This window comes from Cariama cristata, unplaced genomic scaffold, assembly GCF_000690535.1.
Source record: "Cariama cristata isolate BGI_N322 unplaced genomic scaffold, ASM69053v1 scaffold10774, whole genome shotgun sequence".
Taxonomy (NCBI): Eukaryota; Metazoa; Chordata; class Aves; order Cariamiformes; family Cariamidae; genus Cariama; species Cariama cristata.
Window position 1 is genome coordinate 63,685 of NW_009612354.1, and position 25,379 is coordinate 89,063.

The 25,379-nt window shown below is 46.3% G+C and overlaps 1 protein-coding gene across 1 annotated transcript in view; it reads right to left on the bottom strand.

Annotated features, from left to right (window-relative positions):
- Positions 1 to 13,811: 13,811 nt before the first annotated feature.
- PRDM1 (PR domain containing 1, with ZNF domain) overlaps positions 13,812 to 25,379 on the bottom strand; it is a gene marked incomplete at its 5' end in the record, with an annotated part of 16,475 nt that continues 4,907 nt past the window's right edge. The window contains 4 exons of the mRNA XM_009698594.1: positions 13,812 to 14,506; positions 14,921 to 15,049; positions 15,358 to 16,466; positions 24,235 to 24,487. Of these exons, the coding sequence (XP_009696896.1) occupies positions 13,931 to 14,506; positions 14,921 to 15,049; positions 15,358 to 16,466; positions 24,235 to 24,487 (2,067 nt within the window). The remainder of the gene's footprint in view (positions 14,507 to 14,920; positions 15,050 to 15,357; positions 16,467 to 24,234; positions 24,488 to 25,379) is intronic.

Sequence of the window (25,379 nt, forward strand, 5' to 3'; positions counted from 1 at the left end):
CCGTGCGCAGCCGGTCCGGCAGCTGCTGGCCTCCCGGCAACCCGGGGTGCTCCTCAGCAGGGCTGCTGTTTGCAATTCGCACTTGCTCTCCAACCTCAGCGATGGTTTGGGCTGAGGATGTCGTCTCCTGGGCTGGGTGGCTTGGGAGGCGGTTTCGTCCCTGTCCTGGTGGGCTGCAGTCTTGCAGGTCCCACCTGGCATGAGGCTGCAGGACTTCTCCAGCCCTGCTCGCTCCTGCCCAGAGCTTCCTCATGGACTTGGATTGCAAACAAAGCGTTGTCTCCAGGAACTGGCCAAAAAAAGAAACTGAGGTCCCAAAGCTGCTCAACGAAAAGAGGGGGAAATAAACCACAAATCTCACGTCTCCTTGATCACCCCTACTCCAAGCTCCATTGGAGGGATTTCTTTTATGGGTTATCTTTTACCTGGTTTTGCACCAGTGCCAGTATGACCAAAGCATTCAACATTCAGGAAGTGATAACAGCAATGAAGTTCCCTCTTTGTGATCTGCCTTGATAGCATTCAAATCAAGATGTGTTTGTCCCATCCTAGCCATTGGACTACTGGCCTTTTGCTAAACCGACAGAGTCTAGGCCATACTGAAATCGAAAGAAGATCTTCCTACTTCATGGCTGTTGTGCAATCGATGCCCATCAAGGATGGTTGAAGGCGCAAGACAAAACACACCCTGCGTTTGAGGGTAAGGTATATTAACCTTTCCACTTGGAATGCCTAATTGCTCAAATATTGCCAACATTGTTCAAACTGCCCGATATGTTAGGGAACAGGCAGAACTGGAGGGACAACTCTATATAAGGGGTATGACAAATTTATTGGGTAAATTGTATGGGAGTGCTTAACCCTTCTCTCTGTTCTGTTTTTTTGTAAGGACAACTGCCAAGTAGAGTTGATCATGACTAATTCGTGTGAGGAAATAGCACAGAGAAGTTAAACAGCAAGAACCAGTTTAATTTCACTTGTTACCAATAAGGCCTAACTTAAGTTTCAAAAGGAGACGAGAGGTAAATTTGCCATTTGCTCTCTGTGTTTTAAAAGATGCAAGAGAGCTTGAAGAGAGACGTACTCTGCATTATTAACGCTACCTCTGCCTTCAGAGCAGGGAGAGGAGACAAACATTCTTTAATTCCCATGTGTACCAGGACAAAACGTCTCCAAAGCATCGAATTTGTCTTTTGTTTTTGTTGTTCCGCGTTCCTGGCTTTTTAAAATTATTCTAGAGAGATACGTTAGTTATCCCTGAAGGTAGAGCACATATGGGCTCCTACATGGATCAGTGCCAAAACTGACCAAGATGATACAGAAACGATAAAGAAATTGTCTCGAGGGAGGAGAAGCAAGCAGGAAACGTATCTTAAGTATCGGAGCATCAACTCTAGTGAACAACATAGTAGGCATGAATATTTGACAGGTGGTACGATCACTTGCTACCTCTTTTTTGACCTATCTTCTTCTCTCCCTTGAATCAAAGGGTGGAACAATGGTGACAGTGAGTGGATGAGGTACTACATATTTAGACAATGTTGTAGAAGATCTGTTGACAGGGAAACAGAAACCTTTCATAATGCTAGGAGGAAAATTCATAAGGTAATCCCAGAATAATAGATTTTTAATCCTTGATTGTTTCCTGGTATGATACAAACTGCTGAGTGTCATCTACTCCTTTGAACCCCTCTGCAACTTCATTGAGATAGACCATTGCCTTTTGAGAGATGCTCTGTCCAGACTGAAACATTTACTGGTTCCTTCATCTCCGTGGCTAGATTGTTCTTTTACTAAAACAGAATAGAGCAAAACCATGACATCTTTTCAAAGGTGGTATGTAGAATTATTATCCCTTCGAGGTAACTTCGGTAAGCCAAGCACATGGCTGAACTGTCATAAGATCAGGCTTAAGCACAGTTCTCTTCATTTAAAATGCTTCTGCATAAACCAATCTTGATTTAAATGTCCACTTGTAGTTGAAGACTGTCCAAAATCAGGCTGCCAAGCTGGATCTGCCCTCTTCTGAGCTAGGTGAGTCCCTGCGAGGAGGCTGAAGGCAAACGGCTCTTCTATACACTAGCAGCTTAGCAATTTTCTCAGCATCCACAGGAAAGCTGGTGGTGACCACTTGCCAGTGAAGGTGACACTTTGTTAGTGTGGGCCCAGTTATTTTCTTCCCTGGCTGCCCGTATCCAGCCATGGCAATCTTGGTGTGCTAACAAGAGCACCAGCTCCACATCACTGGATTTTCACCTCTAGGGAGAAGTATTAGCAAAGTAAGATGTGTCAAAATAAGGAGAACCATAAAAAAGGGAGTAATTTGGCAATATCAGCCCAGCTAAATACTGAAGGTGAGCTTTGGCAGGGTGGCAGCAGGCTTCCAAGGAGCCACAAATCATTGTGGATGTTACAGTTTGTCAAGTCATGGGTGAAATTTCATGCCTCAGATTAAAGTTAGAGATGAGAAACTCTAGGCCTTTCAACGTGGGAGCTGAATCTATCAAAATAGTTTCACTTTGCATCTACGGACTGTGAAAAGATGATCTTCCTTTTTTTTTTGTTTTCTCTTAGTATTTCATCTCACCCTTGCCATTAGTTGCATGGGTCCTCTCGCTTAGGAAGCACTGGGTTCTCCAAAGAAAAGGCAGCGTTTCACTGCTTCCCTCCACCGGGAAGTCTCTCTCTAGGGAGGCTGAAGAAGCCAGTGGCCACCTTTGCCTGTGGCCACCTTCACCATGGCCACTTTTGCCTGTGGCCAGCATGCTGGCAGCACCAGTGAGGAGCTGGGATGCTCACCAAGAAGGCAAGAAGATGGGGTTGGGGGCAGGGAAAGGGAGGATGAGAAAGGTAACAGGGATGGAAAGAAAGAACGTGGGGCTCACCACCTGCCCGTGCCACAGCCAGCAGAGCTGGTGGCTTGATTCATGGAAAGCACCCATCCCGCTGCGTTGTACTGACATACCGTGGGCCAGCCACGAAGTGCGACAAATCTCACCGGTACGTGTGCTCAGGCACTCGGAGGCTGAGAAAAGCCAGAATGAAGGCTGTCAGGCCCCTATGGATGTTTGTAATGACGTGGGCTTTACAAGGTCTGTGTTACCTTCCCCCATGGCCTTCGGCATTGGGAACCAAAGGAGGCGCTGATCTGTAAACCCCACACCTTGGTGGTGGTCTCTGGTGAAAGAGGTAGGGTAGACGGAGGGGCCATCTCGGCCAGGGAGCTGGGTGCTGCCTGCGGGGAACACATTTTTCATTGGCTGTAACCCAAGGAGTTGGGCATAGCACGGAGCAAGTCACTTAACCCAAACTTTCACAGGCTGCGAAGTACTCTGGTTTTAGGTGCTCGGTTTGAAGGCGTTGAGGATGCCCAGTGACCCCTGAAGTTAGGATGAGCTGTGCATCACTGTCAAATAACACTTCGGTTGGGATAAACCGCCCAGGAAGGTCTGGGCCCCCAAGGAGAATATTTGACTTGCAGCGCCTGTATTTTGTTTCTTTTTCTGTCGTGCATAGGGATACCGCCTTCCTCTCTCACATGGACGCTGAGTGACGCAGGTGAAACCTTCAGCCATTCTCCCGACGGGCCCACCGAAAGCACCGAGGAGCAACCGGCCCCAACTGGAGAGCGGAGCAGGAGCACAAAGGCCAGAGCCGTGTGGCCAGTGATGGAGGTGGGAGGAGAGGGAGGGCATCCCTGCCCCATCCCGCGCAGGACGAGCATCTCCCACCTTGTGCGCTGAGCGAGGTAGAAGTCCCGTAGGAAAACCAGTGTGTGATCCTGCGAGCAAGGGTTGCTCCTGAAGCTTAGGTGCGGACAAGTGTAATTAAGTCTGGCATTTCATAACTTTTTGGTGCTTGACATTGCAACCTTGCTTCCACTGCGTTAACTCAGGGAGAGAGGTGTGCGTGTTGCGAGCGAGTGAAAGTAGCGTCGGCGTTTTGATTCGAACAAGGTTTCCATCAGATACAGACACATGTCCGACCTGATACCTGTTTGTTTCCAAGTGATATGAAGTGAAGGCCCACTCCATTTCAGCACACTTCTGGGGGCCTGGGTTTTTAATAGCATGTAATATTTCTGGCAACAGATGAGAGCTAATATATTGTGTTTAAATCTGGGATGAGTTGTTGACCAGCTGTGGTCTATGTGCAGAGATATCAAATACTTTTCTTTGGATAATGTCAGTTCCAGCCTGCAACCCACATGTGGGTCAGCGGCAGGACGGAGGACCAGCAAAAATAACCCATTTAATCTCATGAAGCCATGTCTCTCCTGCAGAGCGTTTGGTGCAGTTGTCCTCTAATGATTTAAACATTACAGAAAGTTCTGGGTGAGCTGGCTCCTTTTTCAGCGTTGCACGTCGGTCGATGCTGGTGGGAGGTTTCTGCCCTTCTGTCTCCACCGGAGAGGTAAATTAGTTAAGCAGAGGCACGAATTATTTGCATGCAGCTGAGGTGGCAAATGTGTTATCTTAACAGCAGAAAAGGAAATGGTTCTCTATAGATTATTAGTTACTGAAAAAGCAAAGGCATGTCTTTTGTTGCTGCCACACCACTGGTCTGACTGTTGAGCAGATACGGATCAATATCCCCCCTTCCTCCTCACCCCCCCGCCCCGTCCCTCTTCACATTTTCACTTAGGCTGAGGTGAAGAGGTTTCACTTTAATTTATGTCATTCTTGTATTGCCAAATGGCATGCCAGAGCAACCGAACCGGGCGTGATCTGACTCTCTGTTGTGTGCTCTCACATGCAATCCCCTCGTGGGAAAATGCTGAGAGAAAATGGAAATTTAAGCTCTGCACCTAGCCACTGTGGTTTTTTGGGTTTTTTAATAGTGCTTCGTTTGTAAGCTCCTTGGGGCAGAGAGTTTTTTGTCGCGTTCAGGGTAGTCGTAGCCTGTAAGTGAGGACTTCTAAATATTATGATATTCCAGATATAAGCAACTTGTTCTCTCTATGAACAGCAAAAATACATGCTGTTACATATCAGAGGGTCTCAAAACAAGGTACAAATATTAGTCTTACACCACAACTTGCACAAGTCTTGTACCTATTCTACAAATGAGTCGGGCGTTGTATGGGAAGGTCAACTGACTTGTTCCAGACCTCGCTACCAGTTAATGGAGGTACCAAAACCAGAACCCAGCCGCCTTGGCTCCTGGGTCCCTGCTCTTGCTGCAAAACTTAGCTCTGCCCTTGAAGTACTGACATTTCTAGATTAAAAAAACCAAATCAAAACAAAACTGTCTTTAAATCTCCATTGTTAGATAAACTTAAACTTGGATACATTCCCCTGTGTAGATGCACGTCACTGTCTTTGTGTTTACATCGATCTAAACAATACTGAAAATTAATTTAAAAAAAAAAAAAAAAAGAAATGGATGAGGAATGGCATCGAAGGCATTCCCAGCCTTAAATACCCCGAATCTGGGGGAAATGAGAACCTGTAGATGAACTCTGTGGCTGGGTCCATCCCTGAATGTATTTTTGGAGTCAGACTCACATGGGGTCGAGGTGTTCCCTCGCGGCTAACGGGTGCAGAAGGAGTTGGCAGGCAGGAGGCCAGCGGCGAGGGACTGAGATTTAGGGTGTTCATGTCTAACAAGGCTCTTACGGTGTTTTGGAGGGGTGTGAGCTGCTTCCGGAGAATGGGTTTGATGGTCACAGCGAGGACCCTTGTTTTCTGGCCTCCTTAATTTGAAGAAGTAGGTGAGATTTTTGAAGGAAATTGGAGAGCACTGTGCCTCCATACGGTCTGCACCCTTCGCTCCTCAGCCTGCCTCTCTGTTGGGTCCTCACTAGCGGAATAAGGATAACCCTGCCCTGGCCAGCAGAAGGGCCGGTGCTGCGTTGTCCCTGCCCCGGAGGAACCTGGACCACTCGTGCACGGCAGGGCAGAGGGAGCTGTACCTGCAGCTGCTGTCCCACCGGGGCTCCTGGCCTCCTTTTTGAGCTCAAGGAAGACAAAAGACTCTGCAGCAACCACCACAGTCGTTCCTGAATGTTGTATCTGGGGAGCGGGGATTAAAATCCTTAAGCAGATCTGAGGGAGGGAGGAAATCTTCAGGTCGCTCTTAGCTGCTATGTAGGTCATAACTTCATTTGGGAAACACTCAGGTATTTTACGAACAAGGCTCCCAGTGAATTGCGGCGCGTGGCACCCAAAGAGGGTGAGAGGAACCCGGGCATCCCAGGGGAACTGCGCTGAACTCCTCCCGAATGGCTCCAGGTTTGGGGGAGGGTGGGGTCATTTTTCTGCAGATTTCGGCAGCAACTGCTGAGGGCTCTGCCTCTGCAGGGAACAGGCTTTTCTCGAGGGTGACGGAACAAACACCGGGGCTGCTGACAGGGGGCTGGTGGCCACACAGGACCCCCAGGTGGGAGGCGCAGGGATGGAGGATGTGGAGCACCTCTGGGTCACAGCCCGTCTGGGGACAGGAGGACAGGCAGCACGGACATCGGTGTGTCGTCTAAAAGACGGGCGTTTTTAGCAAACAGATGTAAAGACAGCAACGCTCATTTGGAAATCAGCTGCATGGCTGAGCACAGGGATTACTGGTGAGACCACGAGTCTTTGGAGCCAAACTAGAGCCGCTTCCAAAGGCCATGGAAGTACCTGCCCTGCCCTTGCTGCCGTCTCTAATCATGGGCACAATTTTGGTCAGTGGCTCGTGGCCAGGCTTGCTGAGGGCCAGCCCAGGGAGGAATGGGGATGGGCAAGTGCCTCCTCCAACTGCAGTGGCCAGGCTGGGCTCCCAGTGCTGGGGCACCGATGCAAGGGGCCGGAGGAGGTGGTGCAGGCTTTTAGGGCAGTGACGAAGACGAAGAGGAGCCCTAGCCCCGGGGTCCCGGCTCTGCTCCCTGGGGTCCCGGCCGGGGCCTCTCGGTGTGATGCCGAGGTTGCGGCTCTCGAGGCAGCTTATTGCCCCGCTGATCGGGCATGAGGGCTTTGGCAGGTTGGGATGCTCTGGTGAGAAAAAGCCCTCTGGTCGTCACCTCACTCGCTTTTCTGTGCTCTTTCTCAGTTTGCAGTGTCAGGGGGCCGGGCACACCGTGAAGCTATTTGGATTCTGCATTGATAAGGCGAGTGCAAACTGTCCCCACAGCTCTCAAGAGCGGAATCAAACTGAAACTTAGTACTCAGAGTAAAAAGCACATAACACCCACAGCTACAGACATGCACAAATTGCTGCAATATAGGTTAGAAAAGGAGCCCCGTTCTGCACCCTCTGGTCTCATTAAAAACACACACACACAAAATCTTCTCTGAATGACTATAAGCACCAGCGCGTGTTCCCTCCTAAACACCCGACTAACTTGTAACGGCTTATTAAAAAGGCAAATTTTCACTTTTCATGTATCCTTGCTCTCTTTCGCACCTGGTTGCAGTTTCTACAACATTTTTAACTTTTGTTTTTTTCATGACCGGTTGCGAGTAAAGTGAGACCTCTCGGGGACACCACCCAGCCTGGTTAACTGGGTCCCGCCTGGGGACATGGCCCCAGCGCGGCCAGAAGAAACCAAACCTCCTCTGCTCACTGAAGAATCTGCACAGGGCTTTGAGGGTGACAAGAAGATCAGATCTTGTCTGTAAAGACACACAGGACCTGTCCTTTAAAAAAAAAGAAAAAAAAAAGCCATCTGAATACACGAGGTAGACTAAGGATGGGGAAAAATAAATATTTCCTGCGGTTCACAGAGAGACAGTCCTCAAGCAGAAAGTTTTGCCATAGGAAAGCTGGAAACTGAGACGATAATATCCAAGAAATCCCACAAGGAGTGCTGCCTGCCGCACTCCTCTTCCTGCCCACAAACTACTCTCCGCTTTGCCCATTTAAATTAAGATTTACCATGTAAAACTCAACTGGTAAAGGCAGGAATGTTGGGGTCTCCCTAACCCTAAGCCCGGTATCGTGTGGTGACAGCTGAGTCGTCAGCACGGGCAAAGTGGGAAAGAGGTTTTTCAGCCTTTGGTTTTGCTGTGCGTGGTTTCAGTATTGCAGGAATCGCTTCTCTTCCCAGTGCAGTGCAGCCACTTCGGGGCAGGGATGGCGATAGGAAACCACTTTGGGGCAGGAAGTCTGTAAGGAATCTCACTCGGTCCTTGGATAAGGAAATGATCAAGGACTTGCCTATTCACAATTAATAGGAAAAAAAAAAAAAAAGAGCTGAAGGCCTTTATTAATCATTGCACAATAAGGAAGTCATACTGGTTTGGCTCCCTTCAATAGGGCTATTTGGTCACACCTACCTAAGTGGTTTGGCATCCCAACCATCTCCCCGCACGCAGCCGGGGAGGAGGAGGAGGAGGGAAGGGCCACCAAGGTGCCTGGCCACCAGGTCGCAGTGCCCACTCTCCCTTTCCCGGAAGGCCAAGCATCTCTTTATGGAGATCTCTGCCCAACACCCATCCCTGTGCTCTGGGAACAGGTTTCTGCCCCAAGCCCTGGCATCAAAAAGGAGCAGAAGTTCACGCGTGCCCTGTGCTGGAGTTTTCCAGCTGCAGGGGTCCCTGCCAGGGAGGGTCTCCTCTTGGGGTGGGGGGGGGATGCCACCCACCCAGTGACCGCAGCTCCTTGCCCTGCTGCTGGGCTTCTGCTCAGGGCCCCGCGTTACCTCTCGTGGCAGCTGAAGTTTGGCGAGCTGAACGGCCGGAGCCAGCTGAGCCTTTGCTGCCTCAAGGTGGAAAACACCATCTCATCTTCCCTGCACCGGCGTTGCCTGCACAGAGCACTTGTGCCAAGCTGCAAGCTGCCACGGTGGAGGTAAGAGGGCTTGGCTTTGAAGCAGAAGGCGATTATCTGCTTGCATGCCTCTCTAAGAGTCAGCATCCGACCCCTCCAGCATGGGATGAGAACACAACTTTGCACCCGAAGCATGCACCGAGGCAGCAAGGGCTTGGTGAGGATCAGCAGCTCCTCTCCCCTTTGGCCACTGCTGGGAATCGCTGGGAAATCTTCCCCAACCTCTTTTAAAAATGAGCAAAAGCAGAGTCAAGCAGCGTGTTGGAAGGTCTTGAGCCTTCTGCCGTTGACTGCAGTTAGTGCAGATGTGGCCTCGATGGATGTGGAGATGTGCTCTTTGCCAGCACTTCCATGTGAGAATGGGAACGGCAGGAGCCGTGCTGGTTGCGGGATGGCCCTTTTTCAGCATCTGATGAAAAATTAAACACCCATCTTTTTGGGAAGTGTCATGCCTTTGACAAAAAGTCATGTTTTCCTGCTGTTCAGGCAGGACTGGTTTACGCTGAAGTTGCCAAAATTTCCATCTGTGCCCTCCGCATCCCAGCCAAGGCAGCTGCCTTTTCCCTGCCAGTCTACCCCGACCCTGTGCAGAGGAGGGAGACCTTCATCCCTGTGCCAGGGCGACTACCTTGATGCCATCGGTGAGTTTTTCTCAGGCCACCGTGACAGCTCATGTTTTGCAGATACCTGCCCTGTGACGGGCGCATTCCTCGGCCGCACCGCAGCCACTCAGCCCTGGCTCACGCAGTAATTAGCCAAGTGTTTCCTGGTTGCCTTTAATTACAGCCGCAACTATTTCCCTCGCTCTAATGTAACGCCTCTGAATGCCAGCAAAGGTTTGGGGCTGTATCCTGCGAGGAGCACGGTCCCAGCACGTGTGGGGACGCAGCCGTGCACCAGCAGCTGCTGATTTGAACCCGAAGGGCTCATACCCCCTCGCTGAATCACGCTTTTAGTTTGTGACCTCAAGGTCGTCATTGCCCACGCTGGGAATTAGCGGTGTTTCCCCAGCACCCAGCTGAGAGGCACCGGGTTTTATAAACCCGCCAGAAAGGCAGGATCCTCCTCAAATCTGTGTTTGAGTCTCTCGCAGCTGTAATTTGCCCCGTCCTGTGGCAAAGCAGCTCAGCTGGCAGAGCCACGGAAGGAAAGCGCGCCTCGCTTGCCTGGCTACATCATGCTTGGTCCCCCAACGTTTTGACGCCGACGGCAGCAAGGTGGGCACGGAGCCCGCCTGCCCGCGGGCAGCCCACGGCCTTGCAGGGCTGCGTTTTATGGCAGCACCCAAAACAAGTTTTTTTTTCCTCCCCCTGCACCTTGCTAACGCTGTATCGGTGAGCCGACCTGGTGGTGGTGGTGTGGCCATGGCTGAAACCCGCTGTATTTCTGGTTGCAATACACGCCTGCAGCGGCTTCCAACTGGCTTGGGGGCTGCCAGAAACCAAGGCGGCAGCTGCCGGGCTGGGCCTCGCCAGGCTGTGATCTATAACGTGCATTGTCTTTTTATGTAATGTGTTTTATTAAACATCTTCTAAAGCTTACAAGTGTCCCCAGGACATTAACTCTCCAGCGCAATGTAACGCTTTGCCAAGTAATGAAGTATGATTTATGGCGGTAACGGTTATCCTATGGGTTTTTCTAAAAAAAATTATTACAGCAATAGCTCTGTCGAATCTAGGAATATAACATGCTGCATTTGGCACGTTTATGACAACAGTGCTCTGGTTTTCTTAACTCCACAGTTCGGTGTTGGCAGTATTTCAAATTCTTGAGACAGATGTTTAAATGAATTTTTTAAGAGGACAGTGAAATACTTTTAAAGCATCGTACGGCGCTGAGTGTCTCAATATGAGCAGGAACACAATTTCTTTAACATGCAGGTAGGGCAGGGCAGCACATGGCCTCTCTGGTTTAGATCTCACGGTAAATGATGGAAGTAGCAAATGTTGAATTTGCTTTCTGGGGCATCCCGGCCTGTTGTTACTCTTTGGCTGAGATGCTGGGGGGAGACGGACACTTGACCTTCTCCTGGATTTATTTCACGTTCGCGTCTCCTTTCGTGAGCAGTGAAATCAGATCCACATTTGTTTTGAATGCATTTCCCACCACGCTGACACAGGACTAAGTGGTCTCACGCTGACATTTTGAGTGTGTCATTGTGGTCCCAGTGGTTACGGTTTCAGGCCAGAAATGACAATCATTTGGAAAAATGTAAATGAGAACCCTGGTCACATATCTGCAAGGCAGACAGATAGCATTCAAATATTTCCATTGACACACTGAAAATTCTTGGGTTATTTAAAAAAAAAATATTTTTTTTTTTTTTTTAAAGGTATTGGCTACAACTGAGGAGAGCGCTGTAATTAGCCAGGGTATTCGACTCTGGCACTGCTGTTTGTGCAGCTTTCAATCACGGAAAATCACAGCCCGCTACAGCCAAAGTCGGCATCGCTGGCGACATCGCCGCCCTCGGCATAGCGCGTGTTTGCGGCTGGGAGGGGAAGGCGCCCCGCAACGAGGCTGTCTCTGAGAGATTGAAGACAAGGGAAGCATCAGTAAAGCAATGAACACTTATATTTAATTTACATTTGACAATTTGCACATAAATAATGATGTAAACCAATACGTAAACATATGATAGTTTGTTGTTCTAGCAAAGTAAAAAGCCTGTTAACTTTGGTCAGAGTCTTTCTTAAGAGAGACAAAAAAAACAACCCCAAAACACTGTTGATTGTTGCTACATTGACATGTAAAACCTCTAAGGGAAGGGGGAAACAGTAAAGAGAAGTAACAATTCTTAAAGCTGATGCATATAAATTCTTGTAAAATTTGTATCAAATACAAGAAAGCACTACAGGCAAATAATAGGAAAAGCGTGTGTCCAGTGACAGAGTAGTGATACTTTGGTTTATCCTACAAGTAAGTACTATAGTTATGAACTATTGCTACATTTAAAAGATGTCAGCCTCACACTTTGCAGGAGCGGAAATGTAACGAACTGTAGTCCTTCAAAAGCTGCTTTGAGAGACTTGTATTTCAGGATCGTTTGTTTTTTTTAACAGAAGGCATTAAAGTGAAGTTTGCGGAGGTAAAAAAAAAAAAGATCACCGACTCCTGGATTGCTGGAGTGGGCTATTTTAAAATTTGTAAGAATATACCCAGACAAAAAAAAGATATTGGCGGGGGGTGGTGGTGGTGTAATAACGCTACTTATATTTATGCGAGTTGACCGTGCAACTCGTTAACAGCAGGGCAAAACGAGACGAGGGGCTCACCCCAACTCCCTTCCCTGCTGCCCTTTGCTGTGTTTTGTGCACACACCACGCACGGGTCATATTTGGCTTCTTTTCAAGTTATTTCAGTGACATTTTTCTGGCTGTTTTTGTTTGTTCGCTGGCCACCCACCTCCCTCCCCCCAGTACACATCGCCAGGAGAGCAGGGGCCTGATGAGCCCCGTCCTGCGAACGGGGTCATTCCCACCGAATTCGCCAGGACGCCGCGCGTGGGTGATGTGATTCACGTAAGGGGTTTGCGAGTTCAGGCTTCGCCTGGACAGCTGCGCTAGGCGTACTTGCAAGTGATAAATGCCTTAGTACAACCTTCTGGTTTTGAGGTCATTGGTAATATGCAAAACTGGATAACATCTGATTTTCACGCTTAGATGAAAAATAGGTTTTATTACATGGTTTGGCTCACAACTTAAGTGGTATAAATATATATACATATACATATATAGTATAGTGGTATAAATATATCTATAAATATACATGTATTCTTTGCTACACCTCAAACGTCACCGTATCATCTTTGGGCTTAGCAAAACAAAAAGATAAAAGGACGTGCATTCTATCTTTCCCTGTGCACATTTTGGTTTCTTCTCTAAAGTAGCAAAGCATTTAGATAAAACAGCATTGTCTGCACCACTGGACACAAGCACTGAGGTAATTGTTGTTCAACAACTTTGCAATGCCCTTTTCTTCTTTAATTAAATTAACCACAAAATGTACAAACACAAATACTGAGAAAAATCTGAGGAGTTGTACAGGAAGGAAGGAAAAAAAAAAATAATGTATGTGCCAGGAAAGGACTTTGTTTCCCCACTTCTACCCAGGTGAAGTTGGAGAGGAAAATATAAGTAAAACCAAACCCCTTCTTTCTCAGGGAATCTGACCGTCTTTTTTTTTTTTAATCCCTGGAAGGCTCTGGCCAAAAAAAAAAAAAAAAAAAAAGAGAAGAAAGAAGTCTGCCAAAAACCTCCTTTTAGGCAGAATATTAAGAATATTTGTGTGTTTGCTTTTGGAAACAAAAGAATGTAAGTGAGATCTTATTTTGGAAGAGCCACTTGAAGCTGATGCATTCCTTTGGTCATAAAGTTACATGACAATGTGTGGGGCTATAGCTGTTCCTAAAAACCTGTGGTATTGTCCATGGCGGGTCGGCGTTTGCTGTGCCACATCTGGGCCGGGTAGGGCTGCAGGCAGAAGAATCTCTCTCCTGTCCTCAGCGAGGCAGAGGGAGCAGTTTCTTCTTCCCTGCTTGCTGCTACTCTGGGTTTTGGTTTGGTTTTTTGTTTTTTTCTTTTCAGTTCCCAGCGGGGTGATTTGCACATAAAAGTACACAGCATTTTTTTCCAAACCAATGGATCTAGGATTCTGTATGTCAAATGTCCAACTTTGGCAATACGAAAAACCGCATTTGTTTAAACGATATCGGTACATAAAACACATTTACTGAAACCCCAATATTAGGTTCTTAAAACAGATGTGCAGAAAAAAAAAATATCTACAAAGAATGGCCATAAAACAAAAAATAAAAACATTTAAAGTAAAAATTACAATGAATTTTCCAGTCATTGTAAACATTTTCCTAATTATTGCTTTTAGAATGATTAATTGCATAATAAATTATGAAGTACTATCATTGAAAAAATAATTATGGATAGATGATTGTCTTTTAGTAACTGGCGAGGCAATGCGCAGTCCTTTGCCCCTTTTTATGCCCTGAGAAAACAGTAACTTTGGAGTTCCTTCTTTCAGCTGAAGAGCGTAGGGAAACTACTGTAAGCCAAGATTGCTTTGCAGCATCGAAACTATGTACAAGCAACTGCTACAGGCACCCTGACTTGCCAAGTTATAAATAAAAACAAAACAAAACAAAAAAGTCACTTTGCCAAAAAAAGTCTTAAGGGTCCATTGGTTCAACTGTTTCTTGCTTGACCTTTACAGGTAACAGAGGTAGTGGGTGACCGTGAGGCAACTTCATAATTGACATATCTGACGACTCGTAAAGGTTGCATCCTGAGGAGAGAAGTCCATTTCCCAGGTTCCTCTGCAGAGATACCTTCAGATTAGCTCCTTCCATTTCCCTCCTGAGCATGGTCAGTATATCCTTCTCCACGATGGATGTTAAGTCGATATTGTCCTCCACTTCTTCCAACTTGTCAGCATTGTCACTGATGTCGAACTTCTCGATCTCCTCGTTGATTCGGTTCAGGTCCTCCATGGAGAGGCCAGAGGCAGGGGCAACAGGGCAGTTGCCCTTCAGGTGGACCTGGAGGCTGCAGAGGTGAATGTAGCTCTTGTGGCAGTGGATGCATTTGTGGGGACGTTCCCGGGTGTGGAGACGCTTGTGCAGCTTCAGGTGCACAAACTGGGTGAATTTGGCCGGGCAGAGCTTGCACTGGTAAGGCTTCTCTCCGGAGTGGAGCCGCAGGTGAGTTTTGAGATTGCTGGTGCTGCGGAACCGCTTGTGACAAACCTGATGTGGAGGGGGGTGGCAAGGAAACAGTGAATGAGTGGGAGGGGATTTTATTGTTTAAATCACAGACACCGAGGAGGAGACGGCAGGACGCAGCAGCAGCTTTTTATATCTTCACACTTTCTCACAAAGGGAAAAAAAAAAATCCCCGCCTTTTTGATTTAAATATCGCCGAATAGCATTTTGAGCATGGCTGATGGCAAAACTGTATCAGGCAGACGTTGCTCTAGGAGGCTAAAGGCAACCCTGCTGTCTCACAGACGCTGCTGCAGCAGGGCTGGAAGCGGCTCTGATATGGACTCCAGCCCTCAGCAGCCAAGGTTTGTCACACAGCCCTCCCTGCGTGCCGTACGGGGCAGGCACGAGCCCTGCCGTCCCTTCAGCCTCCAAGTGTCTCTGCGGTGTGTTACATACCTGACACTCGTGGGGTTTTTCTCCCGTGTGTACCAGATAGTGCTTCTGGAGGTGAGCCAGCTGCGTGAAGCCTTTATTGCAAGTCTGGCATTTAAATGGTCTCTCTCCGCTGTGTACTCGGAGGTGCACCTAGGGAGAAACAAAGCAATTAACAATTTGCAGTTTCCAGTGCTCTAACAAAAGTACTTTCAGATGTTTCCTAAAGTCAGCAGAAGACTCCCATTGCCAGAATACAATGCTATCTAGTCCATTAGCTGGCGTGAGTATTAAAACACTGTCTTTACAGCCATGCTTTCTTCCTGGGGGGTGCTGTGTGAAGCCCAGACTGATCAACAGCCTGGCAAGCAAGGGAGGCCCATCCCTGCTTGGAAAAGATAATCTACAGGGAGAAACCAGAGCCTTCCAAGCAGGCTCGAGTCTTATTCTCCCCTGCCTACCTTCAGGTTGGAGAGCTGGCCAAAGGTCTTGGAGCAGACGTTGCATTCGTACTTGATCTTCCCATTCTGCTTCTTCAGTGGGTACGGGAGGGTTTTGTAACCGGTCACATTCCTCTTACTTTTAATGAGATTCATGGCTTCTTCACTGCCGGTGGCAGCCAACACCACTGAGGTAGGTTTAGGTTGCATTATGTGTTCTGAACTGGCTGCTGTACCAGCTGTGGGTGACCCGCTGGTGGGGCTGCATGGCTTGTCCTTCATGCTGGCAGCAGCGCCCGTGATAGAGAAGGCACTGTTGGGTGCTGGTATGAGGAAGTCTCTCGGATGATCAGGCTGCAGCAATCGACGGCCTCCTTCACTGGGCAAGGAACTGGGGAGCGTGCTGGGGTTCAACACGTGGTGGGAAAGGCTACCTCCGCTGAGCAGGTTGCCGTAAAGAGGATACATCCTTGGGAAGAGATTGAAATTGTTGATGCCATTGATATTGTTCAAAGCGCTCAGGTTATTACAGCTCATATTGAACGGAGGTAACAGGAATTTGGGGTAGTGGGGGTTATAGGACGGCAGAAAGGCAGGTGGGAGGTGGCCAGGGGGTGCATATCCAGGATAAGACCCCAATCCTTCCGAGCCATACGATCCGTTCAAGTAAGAGTATGGCTCTCTGTGCTCTTGGGACGTAGGTGCCAGAGGCGAAACCGTGACCCCCGGACTGCTGTGAGGGCTTGAACTTTTTAAACTTTGGTCTGGGCTGCTCCTCCCGGAAGGACTCGGTGTAGTAGATGTCTGGATGGGCGAGTGAGTAATGTAGCTGGGTCTGTCCATCCCGTACGCTAAGGAAGCTTTCAGATAGTCTTCTGGAACGTGAGGGCGGATCGGGTAGACAACTCGAGGGAAGAAACACCTCTCCGGGCTATAGTTCTTACGCAAATCATCCAAGTCTTTTTCTGGAGTAACTGGTGAAATGTTGGTCTGGAAGAAGTCTTTTCCTTTCGGAGGATTGGATTCCATTTTCAGGATTTCTTTCACGCTGTGCTCCTTCTTTGGGATGCTTTTCTGATAGAGCTCATCTTTATCAGCACTGTGCTGCTTTGGATTAACATGAGTTTGTGCTGAAATATAAAGACAAGGTAATGGTTATTTAGACAAGCCACTGTCATTATCACTTTTCACAACACAATCTAACTCCCACAAGTTTAGTGGGAAGCAAGGGCCACTCTCAGAGATGAGCAATCATTTAACTTGCCAAAAAAACTAATTTCTGTGCGAAGAAAAGCCTGCTGGTATGAAGTGTCAATAAAAAGGCATTGTTAATTTAAGGGATACCAGGCAGCACATACAGATCTGGATGATGATTCATCTGCAGAGTGCTAGTCTCCACTTTACAAACCGATTTCACCTTTCTTTCCCCTTAAATTCGACTAGCTTCGCTGCTGAATTGTCTATTTAAGCATATTTCTAATAAATGCGGTAACAAGCATTTGTTCACAATACAGGTTTAACAGAAGGACTTTGCAGAACGCAAGCTCCCAGAAATGTTCCTCAGTAAAATAACAAGGCATGACAAATCGGCTTTTGCCAAACCGCAGCAGTCACTTCACCAGCCAGTTCAATTACTTACAGTACCAAAAAACCCATGGCTGGCTAGGATGAAAGCCTTCTTCAAAGAGAAGGTATTCTCCATCAGTAAACAGATCATTACTCATTAAATATACTGCTTAGGAACATCTACAACAAAGCAGACTATTTACTGCAGATTTCTGTGGCATTCAGTCTATGCAAAACTCCTCTGCTTACAGCTGTACTTTATAAAAAAAATGCTGAAGCAAAGCAAGACTGGTTGGCTCCAGATTAAGTTGAAATGTACTTCAAAAAAAAGAAAAAAAAAAAGGAAAAAGAAGAATGTATTTAGAAAGAAATAGAAGCTAGCATCCATTCGGCTCAGTTCAGCACATATATTGTTTGTATTCAAAGACTCTACCTTGTTATCTGGACATAATATAATATAACAGTACACAGAAAGATGTCTTCAATAGAAAAAGAAGTCTGCTTTTATCTAATGTCTCAAAGTTAATAGTTATATAACCTTGAAATGATGACTTGTAAGATATTTTATTATAGGGGAAGAAACTACAAGAAGGTTTCATATTCGTGGTTAGTTATGTGCAAGGTTTTCCATCAGGAGGTACAAGTCAACGCCGATAAGTATGTGACTCGAAAGTATCGCAGCCCTTTAGCCAAGTTTCTACTTTTGTGACTGACTGTTCTTACTTCACTAACTGAGGTGAGGAACAGTTATTTGATTTCTGGAGGATCAGCTGAACCTATTGAGGAAAATGAGAACAGGCAACGACCACACCGCTTTCAACGCGGATTCTTTGCTTCACTATTCGCTACCCTGATGAAATCTATCATTTGGCAACGTTACCCTGTAAGGCAAAGAAACCGCCATTTACTAAGCGTATCCAAGAAAACAGCTGCTTTCAAAGCACGCTCCTACTTACAGCAACCCACTTCTACAGTAGCGTCCTTTTTCAAATGGCATTAGACTCGTAACAAGCAAATTTAGTTGGAGATATGTGGGCAGTTTGTGTATTTTCAAGTTGCAATGAAATGCAATTGAATCTAGTTATGTTCAATTAAAATATTGATGAGAAAACATAGGGCGTGTCGTACAAAGCAAGCATGTACACGTAAATGCACACATAGCTTCTCAATTACTTGTCTCGATGTTGAAGTTTAATATATTAATATTCTTTCAAAAATAAATTAATAGCATGTCGCATTGTCTGGCATTAAAAATCACCTACATTCTTTGGTCGTTTTGTCTGTACTCGTGGACGGGTAACTCATTTTCTGAATGTCCCCCCAGATTTTTTGGGTATAACATAGAGGTCCTACTAGGTTCAAGAAGCTCCACAATGGCACTGGGGATAACAGTCTCTACATCTTCTTATCAGCTGCCTGTCACCAAGCCAGCGTCTCAGAGCAAACATTCCTGGTGACGCTATCAGCATCGGGAAGTATCGAGACTGGGAAGTACTGAAAGCTGGGCGGGCAGGGGGTTGGGGCCAGGGGGGGAAGCGGGACTTGTGAAGCCTCGCAGCAGAAAAAAAATAAATAAATACCACCTTATCAGGCCCGTATCAGTTTCTCAGTAGGGTCTGTCGAGCAGGAAGTTCAAATTGACACTTTTCTCTTTTAAAGAAAAAAAAAATGTGGGGGGAGGGGAAGAGGAAGGAGAAGTGCTGGCGCTGCTGGAAAAGTGATAAAGAAACCGGGACCGCTTCAGCTGGAGGAACGGCTCCTACCGTCGCAAGGTTAAATATCAGGGTGGGGACGTACATGTCTTATGCGCTGGAGCAAGCCCGTGAGTGACAGAAAGGAAGCTCACACCAAGAACGTAACTTTCTTTGTGCAACAGGCCCATGTCCCCACTTGACAGACTAAAGATAATTGCTCTTTCCTTCCCTTCAAAGTTTTCCTGGTAAAGCCTTCCCTCCTACTAATTTCCATGTGTAGACAGAGATTTAAAGACTATTTTTCAAGTCTAGCTGTGACAGTCTTTAGTTTGCAAGCTAACTTTGGTCCATAAATCCCCTCGTTTTTTTCTCCTATCACCCGAGCACAAGGGACAACACTCAGGAACACCAGAGAGATCAAAACACAAACAAGCGTGTCAGCACCGTGTAAAATAAGAGAAGGTAACTTCGGAGGCCAAAGAGAGGTTCTTATGTTTTATACCAAACACGGATTTAAACCAAGGATGAAACTGATAGAGAGGTTTACAACCTTTCTTGTTGCTCTTAAAGGAGCCATACTTCAAAGTTAAAGAGATATATTTCTTATAAATGGATTTTTTTTTTAAACTTGTGATTTTAGATTTAAGTTCTTACCGATCACAATGTCTCCCTCTTGCTCTTGAAATGCATTTCTCCCTCCCACCCCCATATATATACACTAAATATAGGCACATACTCTTCCAAGATCTGTCTAGTTTCTGTGGTCAGAGAGATGCACAGAAAAGAGGTTCATGACAAAACAAGAACAGTGCAGCTGCATTTGTAAGCTACTGATCTGAGGGGAGAGGGGGAAAAAAAAGAAAGGAAAAAAACCACCCAGACGTGCCTCTCTAGGAGCCTGATCCACTTCTAACCGGTGATAACAGATTATTTGCTCAGATCTGAGATTAGTGAGTGCGTGCAAGAGGAAAAGGGACAAAACTCCTGTTACATTTAAGTCTTAACAGAACTTGAGCGGAGGGGCTGCCTGAAGTCTCTCCAGTGTGGGTGTTCCAGCTACAGACTGCTGCATAGCTGTGGGCTTTGCTCTCATTTCTTGTGCTCCGAGCTGTAGCCTGAGAAAGACTTCATAAAAACAGTGATCTGTTTTTTCTAAAAACTTGAAAAACGGTTGTAGGCAGACAGTAATTTCAATAGTAATTTCAGGAGTGAGATGGTACTGAACACTGTGAGCGGTGGAGCTTGATTATGCCGATTCACATTTTCGATCTAAATTAAGCACCTCTTTTGCTAGTAGAAAGAGAACCTCGAAGTTGTGAAGCGGGCAAAACAAAGAGGGTTTCCACTCAAAATGAGAATGGAGACCAACATTTAGAAGTATATAATTTGATCATCTGTTTTCTCAATGTGTCCAAGGCAGGGTGACATGCCTTTGAAAACATTTTGCTCAGAGAAGGTCTTTAAGGGAGCCTTCAAATAATCCTCAATATTAAGTCAACTTTAGCCCCCAAATTCTGGTTTTGTGAAGACAATCTTTCATACCAGTTCAAAATCATTTTCCTGAGCCCTTTTGAAGATTCCAGGAGGCATTTTCTTAAGCAAGTGCAGATGTTTCCTCTCAACCCAAACAGAAAAGCTTCAAAACCAGAAAGTGAAACTGCCCATAAACAAAAGGGAAAGCGAGCGGCAGGGCTTAGCTAACGGCCAGCGTGTCAGGGCCAGCACGACAAAGAAAAGAATAAATGATGTTTAAGAAACAAGCATTAAAAAGTTAATCTTCACAGAGTCCAAGAGATTTAAAATACCTGGTTAAACCTGTTAATGAAACAAAAAGCTTGCCAGTTATTTTGTAAATATGCAAATTGTCCTCCGCCAACTTTTTTTCTGACGCTTGACCAAAAGAAGTTGTCACCTGCCTGTACTTGACTGAGGAGACAAACACGACATGAGCAGCAGGAAGTTGCATCACACGATTGCAATACATGAACATTATTATCAAATTGTCATGTCCTGAGTCAAGGCACTTGTTTGGGGGTTTTGGGGTTTGTGTTTTTTTTTAACTGTTACCCTCTCCACCCTCTATCCCAAAAGAATCATCCTATGATAAGGTAGGAATGAAACGCTAAACTATGTGGGATCCCTGACGCCAATTTCCTCGGTCTGTTCGCTAGTCCAAAAATAAAACATCATAGACTAAAAGACAATCTGAAGGCGCAGCTGAATGAGGTTAAGTACATTTAAGAAATTACCAAAAATTGATTTTTGTAGGCCAGCAGAAGATACAAATCTCGTGCCATCCATCTTAAAACCATTTACTGGGCAACGGCACCATCTGAAGGTGACGTAGCTCAGATCTTGATAGAAAACCACATCAGTGGCTTCAAGATAGGCAAGAAGGAGAAGCGGATCATTTGAAACAAGACTGTTTCCACCGCTGGGATAAAGCAGAGTCTTGCCTCTACCACTATTGTGCAACTCCTTGTAGGCACTTCAACATCCACTCAAAATTACGTAGCTCCACTCAGAGCTAATCATGGCTGTGAAGGTAGGTGTGTTCTTCAGCGTCTGAAGGACTGGGTCAAAGGCCCCGGTTCAAGAAAACACAGAGGACAAGGTTAAACCCATAACTAAGTCCATGCCTAATTGCTGTCTTGAATCTGGATGCTTTCCTTCTACGGCACAAATGAACTAACGCTGCAGAAGTTACCTTTAATTTGAAAGTTTGCTGTTACAGAGGCAAGTAGATGTTATATGTGGACATGTAAATATATTTATGCTCTAAAGTGGTAGTTCTCTCATTTTTGAGGCCACTAATTACAGGAAATAAAGCCAGAGAAATTCTCTGATACATTTTTCCCCGGAGCCCATCCCACTCAGGTGCTTAAAGAGGAACTGAGGTGCTGAACTCCAAGACCGTGATCTCCAAACCCCTGAGGCACCTAAAGCAGTTGCCTATATTTTAAGTTGGCAAGACTGGAAGCTCTCCATAGGTGTGTGTCCCAGGTGGCCTCTCCTGTGCTGGGCCGGGCAACTAGCCAAGGCACGGCTTTTCCGAAGCCTCCCGCAGGCACCAGCATGTTCTGAACACGCAAGATGCGGTGGAGGGAGGGAGCTGGGCTCAACACACTGCAACCATGAGCTGGCAGTGCTTCTGCCCCATGCTCGCACCAGCGTGTGTCCCAGCGGGAGAGAAGCCTGACTTCAGCCTACGGTGGGACCTGGACCCCGACTTTCCCTCCTTCTTCCTCAGAGGGTTCCAAAACCAGCAGTCAGGAGCTGGGAGAGGCAGTGATGCTTGCCTGCTCCTCCACGGGAAGTCGTGCCACTTCAAACTCCAAATTAACAGTGACCTGTTTGGCTGGAGAGGGCTTGCCTGACTTTCTAGCAGGTGGAGGGGGTGACCGGTGGGGGGTTCTCCCCCAAACAAGGCTGCGTTACGATGTTTTGATGGGGCTAAGCGCCACGCCTGCGGCAGGTTCCCATTTAGGGACAAGCCTTCTGCACTTTATTCACAGATGAACGCCAGTGTGAGGGCACCTTGGCCAGGCGAGAGAGAGAGAGAAAGAGAGGCTGGAGAGGCGGCAGGATGCTCGCTAATTTTAGATTTAACTACAAGTAGCCCGGGAGGAAGGCAAAGAACAAAACTGAATGGTGCCGACATTCACTTTAAACTCCTCTGGCTTCAGTACTAACACTGGACAAACTATCCCTGCTTGCACCGTCGCTACAGGGCTTTCAGCAAATGTGCATCTTTGTGAGACCTCTGGGTTTTTTCCTCCATACTTTTCGAGAAAGGGCATCGAAACTTTAGAAAACCTCAATCCTTATGGTACCTGTCGGGTTTCTGGCCCAACTGCAGGCTTTAGGCCTGTACGTGTTTGTCACAAAGATGAGGGGAAGAGATAAAAAGTGAGAACTTTTTTCTCACTTTTCTGAACTGCTATTGTCTTTAGGTGGAAGGGGCTAACAAAATTTCCAAATGTTTTAAATGGAATTCTCTTTAAAAAGAAGAAGGGATATTTCAATCTCAGCATGTGGAAAGACTGCTCTTTCAAATGTTAAGGCTGAACTACACAATTGTTGTTCAAGATCTTGTCTCTTTAAATCCACGCACTGAGCCTACTTTTACTAAAATGGATTATTCTGCACATGTCCAGACACCCTTAGTTTTGACCTGAGTAAGAGTAACTAGGCAATTAGTCGACACTTTACAAATATGTTCCTCGCTACTTCTGCAAGGCAAACTAAGATGCCAGCAGATGCAGGAAACCTGCGGCTGCATTTGTGTATCCTCCTAGCTAGTGGCCAAATGTGTCTGGCTGGATCTTTGCAACTCCTCATCCACAGGAACCCTTAACGCTGTTGCCTCGTCCCACTGAAAAGCCAACAGTTCACCACATCAGGAAATAAAACTGCATTGCGAGTGGTGAAATGATGTATGTGCAAAGATGACAGATTCAGTGAGATATTTTTTTGAATAGCGAATACAGCAGCATAGGACATCCACTCCCTCTCTTCCCTCTGTCGTTAAGAGAAAGCAAAATTTCTTCTCTAATTTGTGAAAGGACGACATCCATGGAGGACAGATGTACTTTTGATTAATCTGAATGTGTGACATTATTTTCATGATGCAGGGTTACATTTTAGCTCTAATGATCCTCAAAGTAACACTGACATTTTATAACCCATTATTTGTTGCCAAATAACAACAAAAAGTCCTTTTCATAAAAAAAACCTGCTTGCAGTTTTTCCTTCAAATCTCAGAAGAAGAAAAGAATGCTGTGCTCTATCTCAGAGCAGCTAGCAGGAGGGGAGGCAGCCTAAGAGTCAAATGAGAAGTCAGCAAAAATCTCTCCCTCTCTTCAAGGGGCTCTGGGTGAGGTGTTAGGCAGTGATTAAGCTACGACTAAAGTGCTGAGGCTGGAAATGGTCAGAAACCACAGAGGAACACAGAGATAAACTCCTGGAAACACCTCTTTCCCCTGCTACCAGTGCTATTATTTCTGAACAGAAAACGAAAGCTGCGATATACAGCCAAGCAACAGGGACAAAATACACTCAGCTTAAAAAACCAAGTAACCAGATGAGAAGACCGCAGGAGGTTTGCTCCCAGAAGATAAGCAAGTGTAGATCCAAGGCTCAAAGAGCATTACACAGTAAACATGTATTTTGTCAGACACCTAGACAGAGTCACGGCACATGGTGACTTCCTTGTACAGTGAGGGCAGCCCTTTGGAAGCATGACTGGACAAGTCTTTAGTACATGCTATCAAAGTAGACTTTTGCTCAACACACTACGAGATCTGGACTTGGGAAGTCTGAGAGTGAACCGGTATTTATGGTTCTGAGGGCAGAGGACATATAAGGATATATACAGGTTGTCTGTGCAGAATGTCATCAGATAAGACTCAGCATTGTAAACCAGTAACACTTCAGATTTTTTATAATCTGTTTACATTTGAATGGGCATAGGAAACTCATTCTGTTGTGTCAGGTTTTTTAATTCCCCTCTTCCACTCCGAGCTACCTACTGTGACACAACAGATGATGCAGCTGTGTAATTATACAACTTATTATTAGATCATACAGGCAGAAGAGACATTACTAGCATTCCTTGTTTATACTGTAATCCACTTACTGAGGTTCATCATTGTCAGCTCTCTGGAGGAGGGATAGTGCAGCCTCTCTGCAAAGTCTCGGCAATACCACACAAGCAGCTCTTGGTTGGCAGGGATGGGCTTGATGGTGTAGAAGTAGATGTTCATTCCATTCTGACAAGCAGCCAAGTTCTGTTCCTGAACAGAGTAGCCGGGGTTTACATAACGCATCCAGTTGCTCTTGTCCTCATTAAATCCATCAATGAAGTGGTGAAGCTCACCACTTGAATAGATCTGGAATAGAGAGGAAGTGCTTATGAATATATATACACACAAAACACAACATGTGTGCACAGAGTCCAGAGGGGAAAAACGGTAAGCTTTTTTTTCCCTTCCCCCCAAGGAGCAGATATTACTGAAATAAGAATTCAAGTTGAGTTCCCCCCTTTCCAGCTATGGCATCCTCTGTATTAAGAAAAGTGATGCTTATTCAAAGGTAAGTCCACAGTCACCTTTTCCATTTCTGCTTAGCCTGTGTCTCTGCTAGTACGGACAACTCAGACCCAAAATCTGACAGGCAGAGTACTCTCCCTGCGTGAACAGTCTCCCTTGGAGTCCTTTTCCTGGTGCTATGATCAACAAGTGGGTGATGCTAATGACTGCAGGTCTGAGTGCATGCTTGCATTAATGCTTTGAGTCACCTGTGTATAAGACTGACTGGCTGTGCTACGTCAGAGTCTTTCTCGCCTTTTTCTATGGCCTCTGTACTTGCAGTTTCCTACCACCTCCACCCAAAGGTTTAAACTATGCAAACATCCTCCACCCCCCCAGAGTCCTAAAGCAACACTTGCTCATAGCTGGACTGTAACCCTTTTGTAGAAAGGCTGGGCGAGGCAAAGATGAACTTCACCTGACCCGGGAGACGGTTTAGCCGATGAGAACTCATTTTTCCTATCAAGGGGCCTGTTCTGGCTTGTCCACAAAGGCAAAAGAAAACATGAATCTAAAAAACTGCTCAGCAGCTTGGGGGGAAAGAAGTCCCAGTCACTGACAGATGCTACTGTTTCTTGAAGTGGTAAGAATAAGAGAATTAAAAGGGAAAAAAAAAAAAAAAAAAAAAAATATCCAGGGGATATGTTTGTTAAAGAAACATCCCTTACTCTTGGGGGGAACTAGCTCCCTGATG